Genomic DNA, 12,881 nt, shown 5'->3' with positions numbered 1-12,881 from the left:
TTTGTCCTGGCGAAGTTTGTGTCCCGTGGCGCTTCCTACGACACCATCGTCTCTCGTCGTATATCGATTCCTGCCGGGAGTCTATGCTGGTTCCGCGACATATTTACACATCACTTTAGCGCTCGAGCGTAGCGTGCTCGATGAGGTCACTGAGCTCAAATGCCTGTTGTGCGTAGAACTCGCTGGACGTCGTTTTAATATGGAGTAGCTCCTCCTCCATCGATGAGAGAAGCAGCACGAGCATCTCGTAGTCTCCCTGGCAGTGCATGTGCAGGCTGCGCATAATCCTCTCGCGAGTTATGGCGCGGTCCCGCGGTGACAGCTCATGACGCCACTGCGACGAAACACGGCGCACGAGCCGAGGTCGCTTCGCAGCGTTCACAGCGACGTCCGCTTGTTCCTGTGGTGGTGAAGATGGGGGCGTCCGGCGCTTGTGGGAGCTGGTTGTCTGGGTGTTCGTTGTTGGGTCTGGTGACAGGAGGCTGTGAATACGCCACAAGGACGTCTTTGGCGGCGTAGGGACCAATCGGCTTGATGCCGACGTGGTATGCCTCGGGCTCGCGGTAGGGTCCAGCCGCTCGTTAGGAGGGCTCTCTTCCCACACGGAGCGAGGCGATATCACGTTGTCCGGCAGGCGGGGCGACCCGCACTTGCTCGGTCGTCCCAGGAACGAGACCAGCGGAGCTGCCAGCGGCGCCTTGTCCTCTATGAAGCTACTGGCTCTGGGTCGCTCCTGTTCCTGGCGAAGAAGAGCTTCACTTCGCTGCAGCATGGCGGCCGGGTGCATGGCGCTGGCGGCGGCCTCGAGAGACATGACAGGTCGCGTGTTCGCGGGTATGTGCTGGCGGCGTCGCTGCAGCTCGCGCTGGTCGAGCAATGGCAGCTGCTTGCCCGCGTGACTTGCGAGCAGCCCGAGCAGCCCGTCGGCCGCCCGTTCGCTGGCGAACATGGCGCGACTGGGCAGCAGCTGCGGTATCCGCGGCGCGTCGCCGTCTTCTCCTGGCTGTGGCGCGCGCTCGCGAGGCGCTGCCGCTCTGCGGTGGTCACATACACACAGACATAACGACAGAGGTCAGAGGCATGCGTGCAAGGCGCGGTGAGGCCCAGGAGCTCTGCGTACCGGGCGGACTGCTGGTGTTGTTGCATAACGCCGAATAAGGATTCGGTCGAAGAGAAAACGAATAATTTCGAATTAAAAAGAAGAAGCAAACTGGCGCTACAAGTCCCGGGCTTTAGCGTCGCGACATATCTAGAGTTCGTATTCATAAACTCATTATCAATATACATTGCGGACAAGGATGCTGATGTTCGTAAACTAGGGTAAGATGGTTCAAGGAGGTCATGTGCACCACATCGAAAATTCAGCAAAAAATACAGCCTGGTTCCGAGAATCTTCTTCAAGTGCTTGTCCAGTAGAAGAGCAGACACCGCTCGTCGTCGACACATTTGCCTTTTGCGCGCGCCTTCATGCCGGTAAAACTCAAGCTCGCCCCGAAGCTATTTACGATGTCAAGTTGCAGCAATGTGGCACTGTGGCGCTTACCGTGGATAAGCGCAAGCTTGTGTCGTGCGCACAGACCCCCGCTTGATTCACCTCGCAACCCGACGAGGGCTCTTCTGCAAAGGCGCTGAGAAATATTTTGTCGGCCGCTACTTAACTAAAGGAGCTGTGCAGGAGCTGTGCAGCCTGCACTGCAGGAGGTCCCTGTCCAATCTAGCGCCCGAGCGCTGGAGTGGAGTCGGCGTACATCCGCTATGGGCGACACTGAAAGAGTGAAATTTGCAGCGGGAAGCAAGGTATCAGCAACGATTCCATCTGGGCCAAGGGAATCGCTGCGACGCGACTTGTTCCCTGCGGACGTTCCGCCCTCGACGCTGGCAACTCCTCTGCGGAGCCCCTCGAGTCGGGAACGGCACCTGCAGGCATGTCCGGAGGGGGTAGCGTCGACAGGAAACAAACGAGAAACCCCTTTTAAAGTTTCCAAGAGTGCCCCTTCTTAACTAAGAAAATCGTGATCACGCTTTCAGCCAGATTTCCGACTTGGTTAACGTCTGCGAGGACTGCAGGAGATGTACATATAGGCGGCTGTAAGGTCAAACAGGTCACCAGAGCTGATACGGTACCGCTAGCTTCGCTCATAACATGGACTTACTTCAGATAGGCCGTGAAATAGAGACGGTCGACAAGCCAAGCTTCCTGCTATATTTTTCTTTCCCTAAGCGAATTGTATCAAATGTCCACAGCGCGGAGCTACCTAGGCTCGCAGGGGCAATACTCCGCTCTAGATGAGATTGTGCGCGCGTTGCAGTCAAGATACGAGAGCAACACGGAAGACAGCTCTATAAATGTGGGCAACATCAAAGTGGACGAGTTCATTGTAGTCATTTAGCTCTAGCATTGCTAACGACAAACAAATGTCCGTCATCCGGCGCATTTTCATCGCCGCACGCTGTGGTATTATAATAGTTACGTGTAGCATCAATTATTGTTGATATTTCAGCCCGCCATCCATCGCGTAATTGCTGAGTCTGTCGCTGTGTGGGCCAGCGTGATAAAGTCCCTCCAATGTAGGCCGCAACGTTTACATGCTTAGCATTCTCGTGGTAGTTTTCAATGCACGGCCATACAATATTGATTGGGCTACCCCTTCGAAAAGCCCCACCACATATTTCTTAAAAAGGGGCATGAGTTGCAAAATGCCCCTCCGGATATGAAAGCAAGACACGACGTCAATAGCTGCAAGCCACCAAGCCTGAATTCGCTAGCGTTCAGATGCTCAGGCATAGAGCCTGGCATCCATCGTACTACCAGTCATTCTTCTCTGAGATGTTCTCGCTGATCGCTCTGCCGAGCTTCAATGGGGCTCGTGGATAAGGCATGCTCAGAATCGGTGACCACTGCTTCTCTCACCGACATAGCGCGGAATAGCGTGTATTTAACCCCAGCACCAGAAGGAAGCAGCTCTGACGTCTAGCCTTGAAGGTCGTTGCTGCTGCCTTCAAGACGGCTAGGGATGTTCAAGCTTCCCCAACGGCTCCAAGCTGTCGGAAACAGCCACGTGTGGCTGTTTCAGCTTGGCAGCTCTCGACACATGCCTCCTAAAAGCCCCCAAGCCCGAAGCTCACATGAGTTGCAGTGGCATGAAGTTGAAGCGGTTTCGGAATTAGTAGAAGTCATGGCTACATCGAAGTTGCTGCATGGAAAAGTTGCACAAGTCACAGACCGATCCCTTCCTCGTCGCAGCAGTGCGCCAGTCAATATTGACGGGTACCCTCTTCGTCGCAGCAGTCAGTACCTCATTTGGAGACCAGAGCGCAGGCGGACACAGCAATGACAGGCTCCGAGGCGTGTGTGACCCCGACGTGCGGCAAGAGCGGCTCGCTCGTGTGCCCGACATGCAAGAAGCTGGGCATCCCGCCGGCCATGAGCACCTTCTGCTCGCAGGAGTGCTTCAAGGGCTACTGGTCCTCGCACAAGGCGCTGCACAAGATGTTCACGCAGGCCCTCGCAGAGGAGCAGGCGCGGACGGAGCACGCGTCGCCCTTCGACGGCTACGAGTTTACGGGCAAGATGCGCCCCGGCAAGGTGTCGGAGACGGTCAAGGTGCCCGAGCACATCAACCACCCGGACTACGCGGAGACGGGAGTCCCCGAGTCGGAGCAGCGCGACAGGCGCGAGAGCAAGAGCATACCGGTTTACACCCCCGAGCAGATCAAGGGCATCCGTGAAGCCTGTCGCCTCGGACGCGAGGTGCTTGACATCGCGGGCAAAGCGCTGCGTCCTGGTGTCACTGGCGACGAGATCGACAAGATCGTCCACAAAGCCTGCATGGACCGCGGTTGCTACCCGTCGCCGCTCAACTACTACAACTTCCCCAAGTCGGTCTGCATCTCAGTGAACGAGGTCATTTGCCATGGCATCCCGGACTCCCGTCCATTCGAAGACGGAGATATCGTGAACCTCGACGCCACGGTGTACAAGAACGGCTATCACGGCGACCTGAACGAAACGTTTCTGGTGGGCAATGTCGATGAAGAAGGCGTGCATCTGGTCAAGGCGACGTTCGAGAGCTTGGCCGCGGCGGCGAAGATTATTCGCCCTGGCACGATGTTCCGCGAGCTTGGCAAGCACATTTCGGCCGTTGCGAATGGCGAGGGCTTCTCGGTTGTGAAATCGTACTGTGGGCACGGCGTTGGAACGCATATGCATGCGATTCCAGACATCCCCCACTACGCGAAAAACAAGGCTGTTGGCATCATGAAGCCTGGCATGATTTTCACGATTGAGCCCATGATCAACGTTGGAACGTGGCGTGACCAGACGTGGCCTGATGAGTGGACGTCCGTTACCCGGGACGGTTTGCGCTCCGCGCAGTTTGAGCACACGTTCCTTGTGACGGAGACTGGCTACGAAATCCTGACTGCGCGCGAGAATGAGCCGGTGATGGAGTGGAGTCAGGAAAAGCTGCAGCGCCCGCTTTAATGTGACGTTGTGGTGGAGCAGCACCACATGTATGTACTCAGGTGAACCCGTATTAATCAACGATGCTTGTACTCATCTTCGCATCCAGTACTCATGAGTGTAAAATTTTTGTTGTCGGAGCTGCTCCACGGCGTAGATACTGCAGGCATAGTAACCTAGTGCACCTATCACCAAGCCAAACCAATGTAGCCTGTTGAGTTTGTGCACTGAAGACAGCATTTCTAGGAAAAGATGCCAATATTTACCTAGCTTGTGGATGCTGGAACACGCAGTGTATCCTCGCGCGTCCCAAATGTCCACGTGGGTAATCCCCGATGAAAGTAAGCGCTGCCTCATTATAACACAGCAGCATACTTAGAAGGTAAACGTTGGCACCCTCGCAAGCTGTAGACTGCATACCACTCGAGCGACGCCCAGGACGATGGTTAGCGTGATGTAAAGCAGCTGCGAGAGCAATACTGCACGAAACTGCGTGTACAGCATGCCGAACAGGCCGCTGCGAAACAGGAACGTGCCCCCGAGCATCACGAGCAGGTTGACGAGAGCTGTGATCTGAAGCAGGACCTGCACACTGCACGGCTCGGTAGTAGGTGGATACCCCTTGAAGGGATGTACACACTTCGCATTGCGCCCACTTACAAGGTGACAATGGCGTCGCTGCTGTTATCCGATGCGTCCTGGCCTGGCAAGTCCCCGTACTCGATGGAGGAGTTGAGTCCAACGTCGACGAGGTACAAACCTGCAGCTAGCGCAGCATTGACGCTGAAGAACGGTGGCGGCTCGGCGGCGGTGATCTTCATCAGCTGTTCCGGCGTCTGTTCAAAACAACGCTAGATTTTTTCATAGGTAAATTACGTTTGTTATTTATGCGTTGTTTTTACTTTGAAATCCACGCTTTCGCGCCATTTTTCCTCGCCGCCCGTCCAGCAGGGAAGAGGCCGGACTGGGACGGACGAGCAGCGACGCCACGCAGTCGCTATGGGGATCTCGGGGCTGCTGCCGGTGCTCAAGAGCATCACCGAGACCAAGTCCATCGAGCAGTACAGGGGCCGCACGCTCGCCATCGACGGCTACTGCTGGTACGGCGCGGCCCCGCATTGTATGGAGACAGTGTGTGGGAGGGTTGAATGAGGCGCTGACTCTTTGCGGTGCGCTGCTCTACTGTCCAGGCTCCACCGCGCCATCTACTCGTGCAGCCAGGAGATCTGTCTCGGCCAGGAGACGGACAAGTGCGTAAATGTTGCAGTTATGATACATTATGTGCATAGCTTTCATGACCAATGACCGCTGTCTCATGTTGCCGCGCAGATATGTAACGTACTTCATGGATCGGATCACGACGCTGCTCCACAACGGCGTGACGCCTTACGTTGTGTTCGACGGAGGCCCTCTCCCTATGAAGAAAGGCACGGAGGAAGAGCGACGCAAGGCTCGACAGAAGAACAGAGAGTTGGGTGTCCAGCACTACAACAACAAACGCTTCAGTGAGGCCCGCAGGTGCTTTATTCGAGCCGCAGACGTGTCGCCGTACATGGCTCATCGAGTCATCCAGGTGAGTTGTCGCTCGAAGCTTTCCGTGAGTTTATACGATGTGGAAAATACTGATTGATTGTGTGTTGACTTCAGCAGCACCTTAAGGCGCACAATGTGCAGTACGTAGTGGCCCCGTACGAGGCAGACGCTCAGCTGGCCTACCTGGTGAAGAATGGACTTGCGGACGGCGTGATTACGGAGGACTCGGACTGCCTTCCATTCGGATGCCAAACTGTGCTCTTTAAAATGGACCGCGACAATGTTGCACAGGAAATCCAAGCCGTCAACCTCAAGAAGAACAAGGGGTTGAGCTTCCACATGTTCACTGAGCAAATGGTGCGATATGGTCGCCCTTGAGTAGTTGGTTTTAGTGCAGTTCTAATGTGTGCTGGGCCGTGTTTGAACAGTTCCTGGAGATGTGCATCTTTTCAGGTTGTGACTACCTACCAAGTATCTCTGGCTTCGGTTTGAAGAAGGCTTACACTGCCATGAAGCAGCACGGGTCTTTTACTAAGGTGCGTTCGCTATAATGGCTTCAGATAAGCGGCAATTCGACTAACTCCTCGTTTTTGTCAGATCATCCGCGCGTTGCGTCTCGAAGGAAAAGTTCGCATCCCTGCATCCTATGAAGATGACTTCAGGAAGGCCGTTTTAACTTTCCGTCACCAGCGGGTGTATTGTCCCAAGAAAAAGGTTTGTTCGCCCGTTTCCGTTTAGCTCGCGGTTGTTTGAGTTGCAAAGACTAACGGGTGATATTGATGTTTGTTTTGACAGGAACTGGTTCCGCTAACCCCGATTCCGGCAAATCTGCTCGAAATTGATCCGACAATGGACTTCGTAGGACCTATGCTGGACAGTGATATTGCGCAGGCAATCGCAGATGGAGACATGGACCCGATCACTATGGCGCGATTCCCCATCTCAGCACCACCCCCGCGCCGCAGCAACTTTCAGCCCAGTGCGTCGTCACAAGGGAATCAAAAGCCGCTGGCAAACCCAGTCAAGCCAAAGGCTGCGATCACCTCGTTCTTTCATGCCTCAGAATCTGCTGCTGCCGCTGTATTCAACGCCCCTCGATCAAGCCAAGCTCCTGCGAAAAGAAAACTTCCGCCGTCGTTCATGGACAAATGGGCATCCAAACCATCGCCACCGACGCCGTCACCGAAAAACAAAAGCGCTGGAGGAACTGATACTGATGGAGATGCAAGACCTGTTGCGGCGAGTCCACTCTTGACCAGTCGCTTTTTCGGTAATCCCAAGAAGATGTCGCCTCCAGATGAGTTGGTGAAGAAAAACATCCCTCGCGCTCTGGACCCCTCGTTGACCTATCAAAGCCAGGAGCCTCGAGGAGTCGATATCGCAAGAAATATCTCGTTCGACCCGATGAACGACAAGGTTAAATCTTTGCCGGTTGCCCCAGGTCATATCGCCTTGAAGGAAAACCAAGAGCCAAATTCCCAGGAAACATCATCCAACCCTGCTCCGGCTGTGAAAGAGACAGCATTTTCGAGGATGATGCGCGCCGGGTCGATGCTTCAGCAGCACAAGCTGAAGAAACGGAAGACCTCCGGACCAGGGTTTCGTAGTGGGAAGTTGCGCGCTGCGCACCAGACTCCTCTTTCCAGTCGGATTGGACAATTCGCGTATACGAGCAACGCCAAAGCAGACAGTCTTGGAACGAGCTCTGGCTTGGTGGTTGAGCAGCAAACAAGCCTCAACTGTACGTCGGAGCAGGTTGGCGAGCCGGAAGATGCGCGATCAACCTCGAACTCCGAAGATGAGGCTGACATCGTTTCGAAAGCGACCACCAGCACACTCGACCAGCATGTCACAGACATTGCAGAAGTTACTCCAGAAATTGCTGCGGTGATTGCAGCGCCCGCACCGATAGCATCGTTCGATCGGTTCTGATTTCGCCAGTAGAGTAGGCTTGGTTTGTGGCAAAACGCAATCAGCGCTCATGTGTATCTGTGCAATGTATCATCCTTCCCCCAAAACATTTATTTATCGTTGATCTCGAAGTATTTTTCTCTACATCGGTGATATTTCCCTTTTGCACAGAGGACAACTGTTGTTTTCACGAATCCAGCCACCGACGCAGTCTACAGCAATCATGCATAGTTAGTTAGCTAGTTAGTCAAGAGCAAGCTCCACTAGCCGTTCACAAATGATTTACCCTCATGGAACACGTGGGCACACGGCAATGTCATCGCTCGATCATCTGGAACAAAACTGTACTGACAGATAATGCAGCTGATGGCACACCGTAATAGGCAATCGTAAGTGGCAAGATCAAGTCGCTCTTCAAGCAGATAAGTACGTACGTGTCTTCGTGTTGGCCTCGTTTCCAGCGGTGCGTAGGAAGACTCGAGAGCACATGAACCGCCATTCGCTGCCACCTCTCTTTCTTTACGTCGCCAACTTCCTCTCCAAGTCGCAACAGCTCTTCGTAGGTCATATTGTCTGGGTCAAGTTGGCGCTGGTGACCCTCAAGATGTGAGAGTAGTGAACTGTTGGGCATGAATGAGCGCTGATTATACTCTCGTTCAGCAGACTCACGCTGCTGACGGGCTTGATATTCTTCATACGCTGCAATATTCTGTGGAAACACGGCATAATCGGTGAGTGTCCTCTATCATGACTGCACAGCTGGAATAACACACCTCTTGTTGTTGCAGATACCGCGCCAATGCAAGTGAAGCCTCCTCATCGCTCTGGGCTCTAGGACGACTAGCTGATGAATCAACCGTGCGTCGGTTTGTCGGCACCAACGGAGAAGATACCACCGGTGACGGCGTGGATCGTTCCGGGGATGGATCCGACGCCCAGCGATACCGCTCATGTCGATGCGCTCGAGGTTCCAGCTCCTGCTCTAGTTCATATCCGTATGCGCGGGCAGCACTTCGTTCTGGCGAGTGATGGTGCAGTTGAAGTCGCGGACGGGTGCGAGTACGAGGCTCTCCGCTGTGTGTCGTCATGGAATGAGCAGATTGCGGAGAGCTGTGCGAGCTGGTCGAGTGGTCTGAGTGGGGTCTATGATGCTGCACACGTCGCGTGGGACTTGAAACTGAGCGATGTGACTCCATTAGACCAGGTGGGAGACTGAAGTCCAAGTGCAGACGCCGCCGCGACGCTGGGGTCGAGTACATTCTGTCGCCATGTCGTCGCCAGCTTTCCCCGGCATCTTCTTTCTCTTCTTGGTCCTCACTGGCGCGGGATTCTCTCGTTGACAATTGCGGAGAACCCAGCGACGAGACCGGGCTTTCAGCGCAGATGTCATCCCTGGGCAAAAAGTCGGACTGGACGCTTCCTATGTCTCTAGCCACGCTGCCCTGCGACCCGCCATTGCTTCTCGCTGCAGAGCTTGCCCCCGCATGTGGACTGGTGAGGTCTATCACGGCAAACTGCAAGCAGTACTCCAGGGTTAGTACCAATGTATCATTGCAGCGGAGGTACACACAAATCCATACCGTTGACGTCCGCGAGTTCGGCGTGGACTCGGCGCTCCCTGGTGCATCGGACTGGGAGGTGGGCGTGTGCGCTCCACTGTTACTCTTCTACAAGCGGCAGGCAGAGGATGCAATGCGTTAGACGCGTAGAGAGGAGTACAGCCACAGCTTTGTGGGTTGACGCACCCCATGCGACTCCATCAGCAGGCGGCTGTGCGAGCGCTCGAGACGCACGTAGCGCCGCTTCAGACGCGCGTACTTCTTCTCCAGCAGGTCACGCTGCTGGCGCTCGCGCTCGAACGCCGCCTCCATCGCGCGTAGTCGCCGCTCGGTGTCCGATCCGCACCGCTCCATTTTGTATACAGCTTTGCCTTTTTAATTTTAATTAAAAATTATCATTGTGGTATTTTGCTGCTATTATTTATTGTTTGCTGACTATTATTACATTATTGACTCACTATCTGTACATTCACGTGCGTAAAGCCTCTCTCAAGGCATCGCAACCTTCACCTGCTTGCCTGCGTCACAGGCATCCAGAAACGACTTGACATTCGCTTTGGCTAGCGCTCTGTCGGTTGTTACCGTGCAGCTCTCGTTGTTCTTGGGCTTCAAACCCTCCTTAGCGCCTAGAGCTGCGACCGAGATGTTGAACGAGCCCTCGATGATGATGCGACCATCCAAGATCCTGCTCCATCGCAGAATCGAGAGAGACGTAGACTTCGACGTTGTTCTCCAGTAAGTACTCGTACACGTCGTCGATTTTTTGTTCCCGTAGATGACAACTCGGAGCTTGCGCTCGCTCTTGGCGGCCACGATGCGCCGCGCTATCTCCATGTGGCTGAAGCAGAAGGCCGAGATAAACATGTAGCGGTCGTAGTGCTCATTGCGGAATTGGAAGCTCACTGATGAGTCCCTTTGGCCGGGGCCGACATCGATATGAGCAGCCTCTAACGAAGCAATCAAACTGCATTACCTACCTGTCGACGCCGGAGCTGCAACAGGTGAGCTCGAGCGAAGGTCTTGAGCGTCCCGCCGAACGGGCGATTGCGGCCGCCGAGGTCCGAGGTGTCTGTCCAGGAGCAAAGAAGATTTTGAAGCGATATCTGCCCGTCACGGGCCCCGTGCGCCACTTGATCAGCCAGGCAATACCGGCGGATGATGCAACGGCAGCACTCAAGCACCTGGGGCGCAAGTGGAGCTACAGAACGTATCCACCCCGGTACCTACAGCAGCGTCGCAAAAACCCACGGAGGCAAATCCCGGTGCGGCACCCGACAGCTTCAGCTGCAGAAGGCCAGCATTGCCCACTGGAGGAATTTTGGCGGCGCCGTCGGAAATGGGGCAGGCTTGCGTACATGTATTATACATGCACTTCGCGAATCACAGAAAGTGAGCCAGGCCCCCCATAGACTCTCTGCTCGTCGGTCAAGCCTGAGGTCGGTTGCGACGGGGGCAATGAGGTTTGCGTGGTTCCAACGGCGAAAAGGATGATCCGGACCATTGAAGACAGCGCCTTGCATTCGCGTCAATGGAAACGTCACGAGCTGCTTCGTGTTGGTCGGCTACTGTACATGTACACCTCGTTTCCAAGGCTTTAGGACCGGTTGCTGGGATGGAGCATCGTGTTTAACGCAAATCGCAGTTGGGATGCAAACGGGCAGGTCGGCAGCCTCAAAGTTGAGATTCCCCAGCTGCACCAGTCCAGCGTGAAGTGTCCTCAACTGGCAGCCTGCTCGAGGCTTTCGATAGAACTCAAACCGAGTAGGTGATCTATTGCGAAATTCGTTGTTGTATTTGTGCCCACTCAGTGATTTGGTTCGTTGCAAAGTGAAATGGTGGGGAAAGCAACAAAGCAACGGAGATTTGATATTTCCGAAGTCACTCAGTATTTTACGACCATACTCGGTTCTAATCGAGTGCATGGCACACACAAAGTCGCTTAATCTCTTCGGGTAGACTACTTAGACTCACTTATTTAAGATGCTAAACACTGTCGCGTCATTATCATCCCTCCTGCACCTACTCCTTCGATGTCGCGACGGATGCGGAACATGCTGCGGATGAGGACCGCAACGCTTGCGGCCACGCTTCTTCGCATCGAAGCTCGCGGCAGGCTAGCAGCAGACGCACGCCGTGCAGGCTGGGCTTCATTGAGCTGAATTAACCAGGCAACTGTCGACTGCTTCTTCGAGCTCCACTGTATGCATGCATGTCGTTTGTTAGTTAACCAGGCTACTTAAGTACACAAGTGGACTCGGCGCCACTGCCGGTGATGTCGAGACCGGCGCCAAGTAAGGCCAGAAGTGTCCAGTTTGACCGACAAGTACAGCGTGCTGGGTGGTTGCGAAGTCATTGAGCATTTTCCCAGGTCTATTGTGAAATTTCCGATATAGCGCCAAACTACCGATTAGATCAATCCTACGCCCCGAGTTAAGCTATTCGGACTTGCTAAAGTATTTAACGAAGATCACCTTCAATAGCGAGTAGGTAATCTCGGTTGGAACGACCTCAGTCTTCGACAAGTGTATCGTAGCAAAATCGTGTAGTGCTAAGAGTGATAGAGCGCTGACAAACTCGTTTTAAGGTCTGATGGGGAATCGGTGCGCCGGGCGAACCGCCGTGAGCGAGGCGGAGATTGACACTTGAAGCAAATCCCCGGGCGAAAAAGAAGCTCGCGAGTTGAATGGACAGTGGGCGTGTCCGACGGCGACCGGAGGGGACGGCCAATGGAAACGGAGACTGTTGCCCGCAGCAAGGTCAACATCCCCTTCGCGAGGGTTTGTCCGACGGCGGCGCCGGCAAACCCGCGGGTGTGACACGTGCACAGAGGGCCAGGCATCTCTCTCTATGCTGGAAAGCTCGCTGGACGAGGAGATCCGAACGAACCCACAGGGGGTCTCGGTCTCCACTTTCCATTTGCGTTCCAGCGTCCACATCACCGGCCTCGACACTGCATTCCGTTTACGTGATACCATCATGGCCGACGAAGAAACCTGCTGCGGCTGCGTCTCGCTTGACGAGAACGACTATGACATGGGCCTCCACATTGGCGCCATCTTCATCATCTTCGTCGTGTCCGCGGCCGGCACCATGATCCCCATCATCTCGCAGAAGATCCCGCAGTGCAAGGCCAACTCGGTCATCATGGAGGCCATCAGCGCGTTCGCGTACGGTGTGGTTATCGCCACGGGTCTGATCCACATGGTCAACGAGGGCGTCGAAAAGCTCAAGAGCGAGTGTCTCGGCTCGATTGTGGAGAACTACGAGAGTCTGGGTCTGGCGTTCGTGCTGATCACGTTGGTGCTGATGCACTTCATCGAGTGCGAGAGCTCGGTGTTCTTCGGCGCGCAGGGATCGATGCTCCACGGGCACGGCCATGCCCACGGAGAGGTGGTTATCCATGAGGCAGTTCTCAC

At 54.8% G+C, this 12,881-nt stretch overlaps 6 protein-coding genes across 6 annotated transcripts in view; 3 read left to right on the top strand and 3 right to left on the bottom strand.

The window, feature by feature from the left end:
* Positions 1–115: 115 nt before the first annotated feature.
* On the bottom strand, positions 116–814 carry PHYSODRAFT_481821 (hypothetical protein; the record flags this gene model as incomplete). The annotated part of the gene is made up of 2 exons (XM_009523347.1): positions 116–705; positions 760–814. The coding sequence occupies 2 exons, from the start codon at positions 812–814 to the stop codon at positions 116–118; spliced, it is 645 nt and encodes a 214-aa protein (XP_009521642.1).
* Positions 815–3,311: 2,497 nt separating this feature from the next.
* PHYSODRAFT_359646 (methionine aminopeptidase, merops subfamily M24) lies at positions 3,312–4,483 on the top strand (the record flags this gene model as incomplete). Its single annotated transcript, XM_009523346.1, has 1 exon — positions 3,312–4,483. The coding sequence occupies exon 1, from the start codon at positions 3,332–3,334 to the stop codon at positions 4,481–4,483; it is 1,152 nt and encodes a 383-aa protein (XP_009521641.1). The 5' UTR covers positions 3,312–3,331.
* Positions 4,484–4,555: 72 nt separating this feature from the next.
* PHYSODRAFT_483992 (hypothetical protein) lies at positions 4,556–5,283 on the bottom strand (the record flags this gene model as incomplete). The annotated part of the gene is made up of 4 exons (XM_009523345.1): positions 4,556–4,647; positions 4,729–4,810; positions 4,883–5,054; positions 5,123–5,283. 4 exons carry the CDS (start codon positions 5,281–5,283, stop codon positions 4,556–4,558), a joined length of 507 nt encoding a protein of 168 aa, XP_009521640.1.
* A 125-nt stretch (positions 5,284–5,408) lies between these two features.
* PHYSODRAFT_540882 (hypothetical protein) lies at positions 5,409–7,153 on the top strand (the record flags this gene model as incomplete). The annotated part of the gene is made up of 8 exons (XM_009523344.1): positions 5,409–5,562; positions 5,653–5,712; positions 5,792–6,035; positions 6,110–6,352; positions 6,424–6,531; positions 6,593–6,709; positions 6,791–6,974; positions 7,017–7,153. Coding segments are annotated over exons 1-8 (1,194 nt in total), but the record flags the coding sequence as incomplete, so codon positions are not given.
* Positions 7,154–8,047: 894 nt separating this feature from the next.
* Positions 8,048–9,819, bottom strand: PHYSODRAFT_484474 (hypothetical protein; the record flags this gene model as incomplete). Its single annotated transcript, XM_009523343.1, has 6 exons — positions 8,048–8,118; positions 8,193–8,269; positions 8,341–8,615; positions 8,680–9,420; positions 9,487–9,573; positions 9,652–9,819. The coding sequence occupies 6 exons, from the start codon at positions 9,817–9,819 to the stop codon at positions 8,048–8,050; spliced, it is 1,419 nt and encodes a 472-aa protein (XP_009521638.1).
* A 2,622-nt stretch (positions 9,820–12,441) lies between these two features.
* PHYSODRAFT_297663 (hypothetical protein) overlaps positions 12,442–12,881 on the top strand; it is a gene marked incomplete at both ends in the record, with an annotated part of 670 nt that continues 230 nt past the window's right edge. The window contains one exon of the mRNA XM_009523342.1: positions 12,442–12,855. Coding sequence (XP_009521637.1) covers positions 12,442–12,855 — 414 coding nt within the window. The remainder of the gene's footprint in view (positions 12,856–12,881) is intronic.

This window comes from Phytophthora sojae, assembly GCF_000149755.1.
Source record: "Phytophthora sojae unplaced genomic scaffold PHYSOscaffold_2, whole genome shotgun sequence".
Taxonomy (NCBI): Eukaryota; Oomycota; class Peronosporomycetes; order Peronosporales; family Peronosporaceae; genus Phytophthora; species Phytophthora sojae.
Note: the sequence above shows the minus strand (reverse complement) of the source record. Positions and strands in the feature narration are given on the sequence as shown.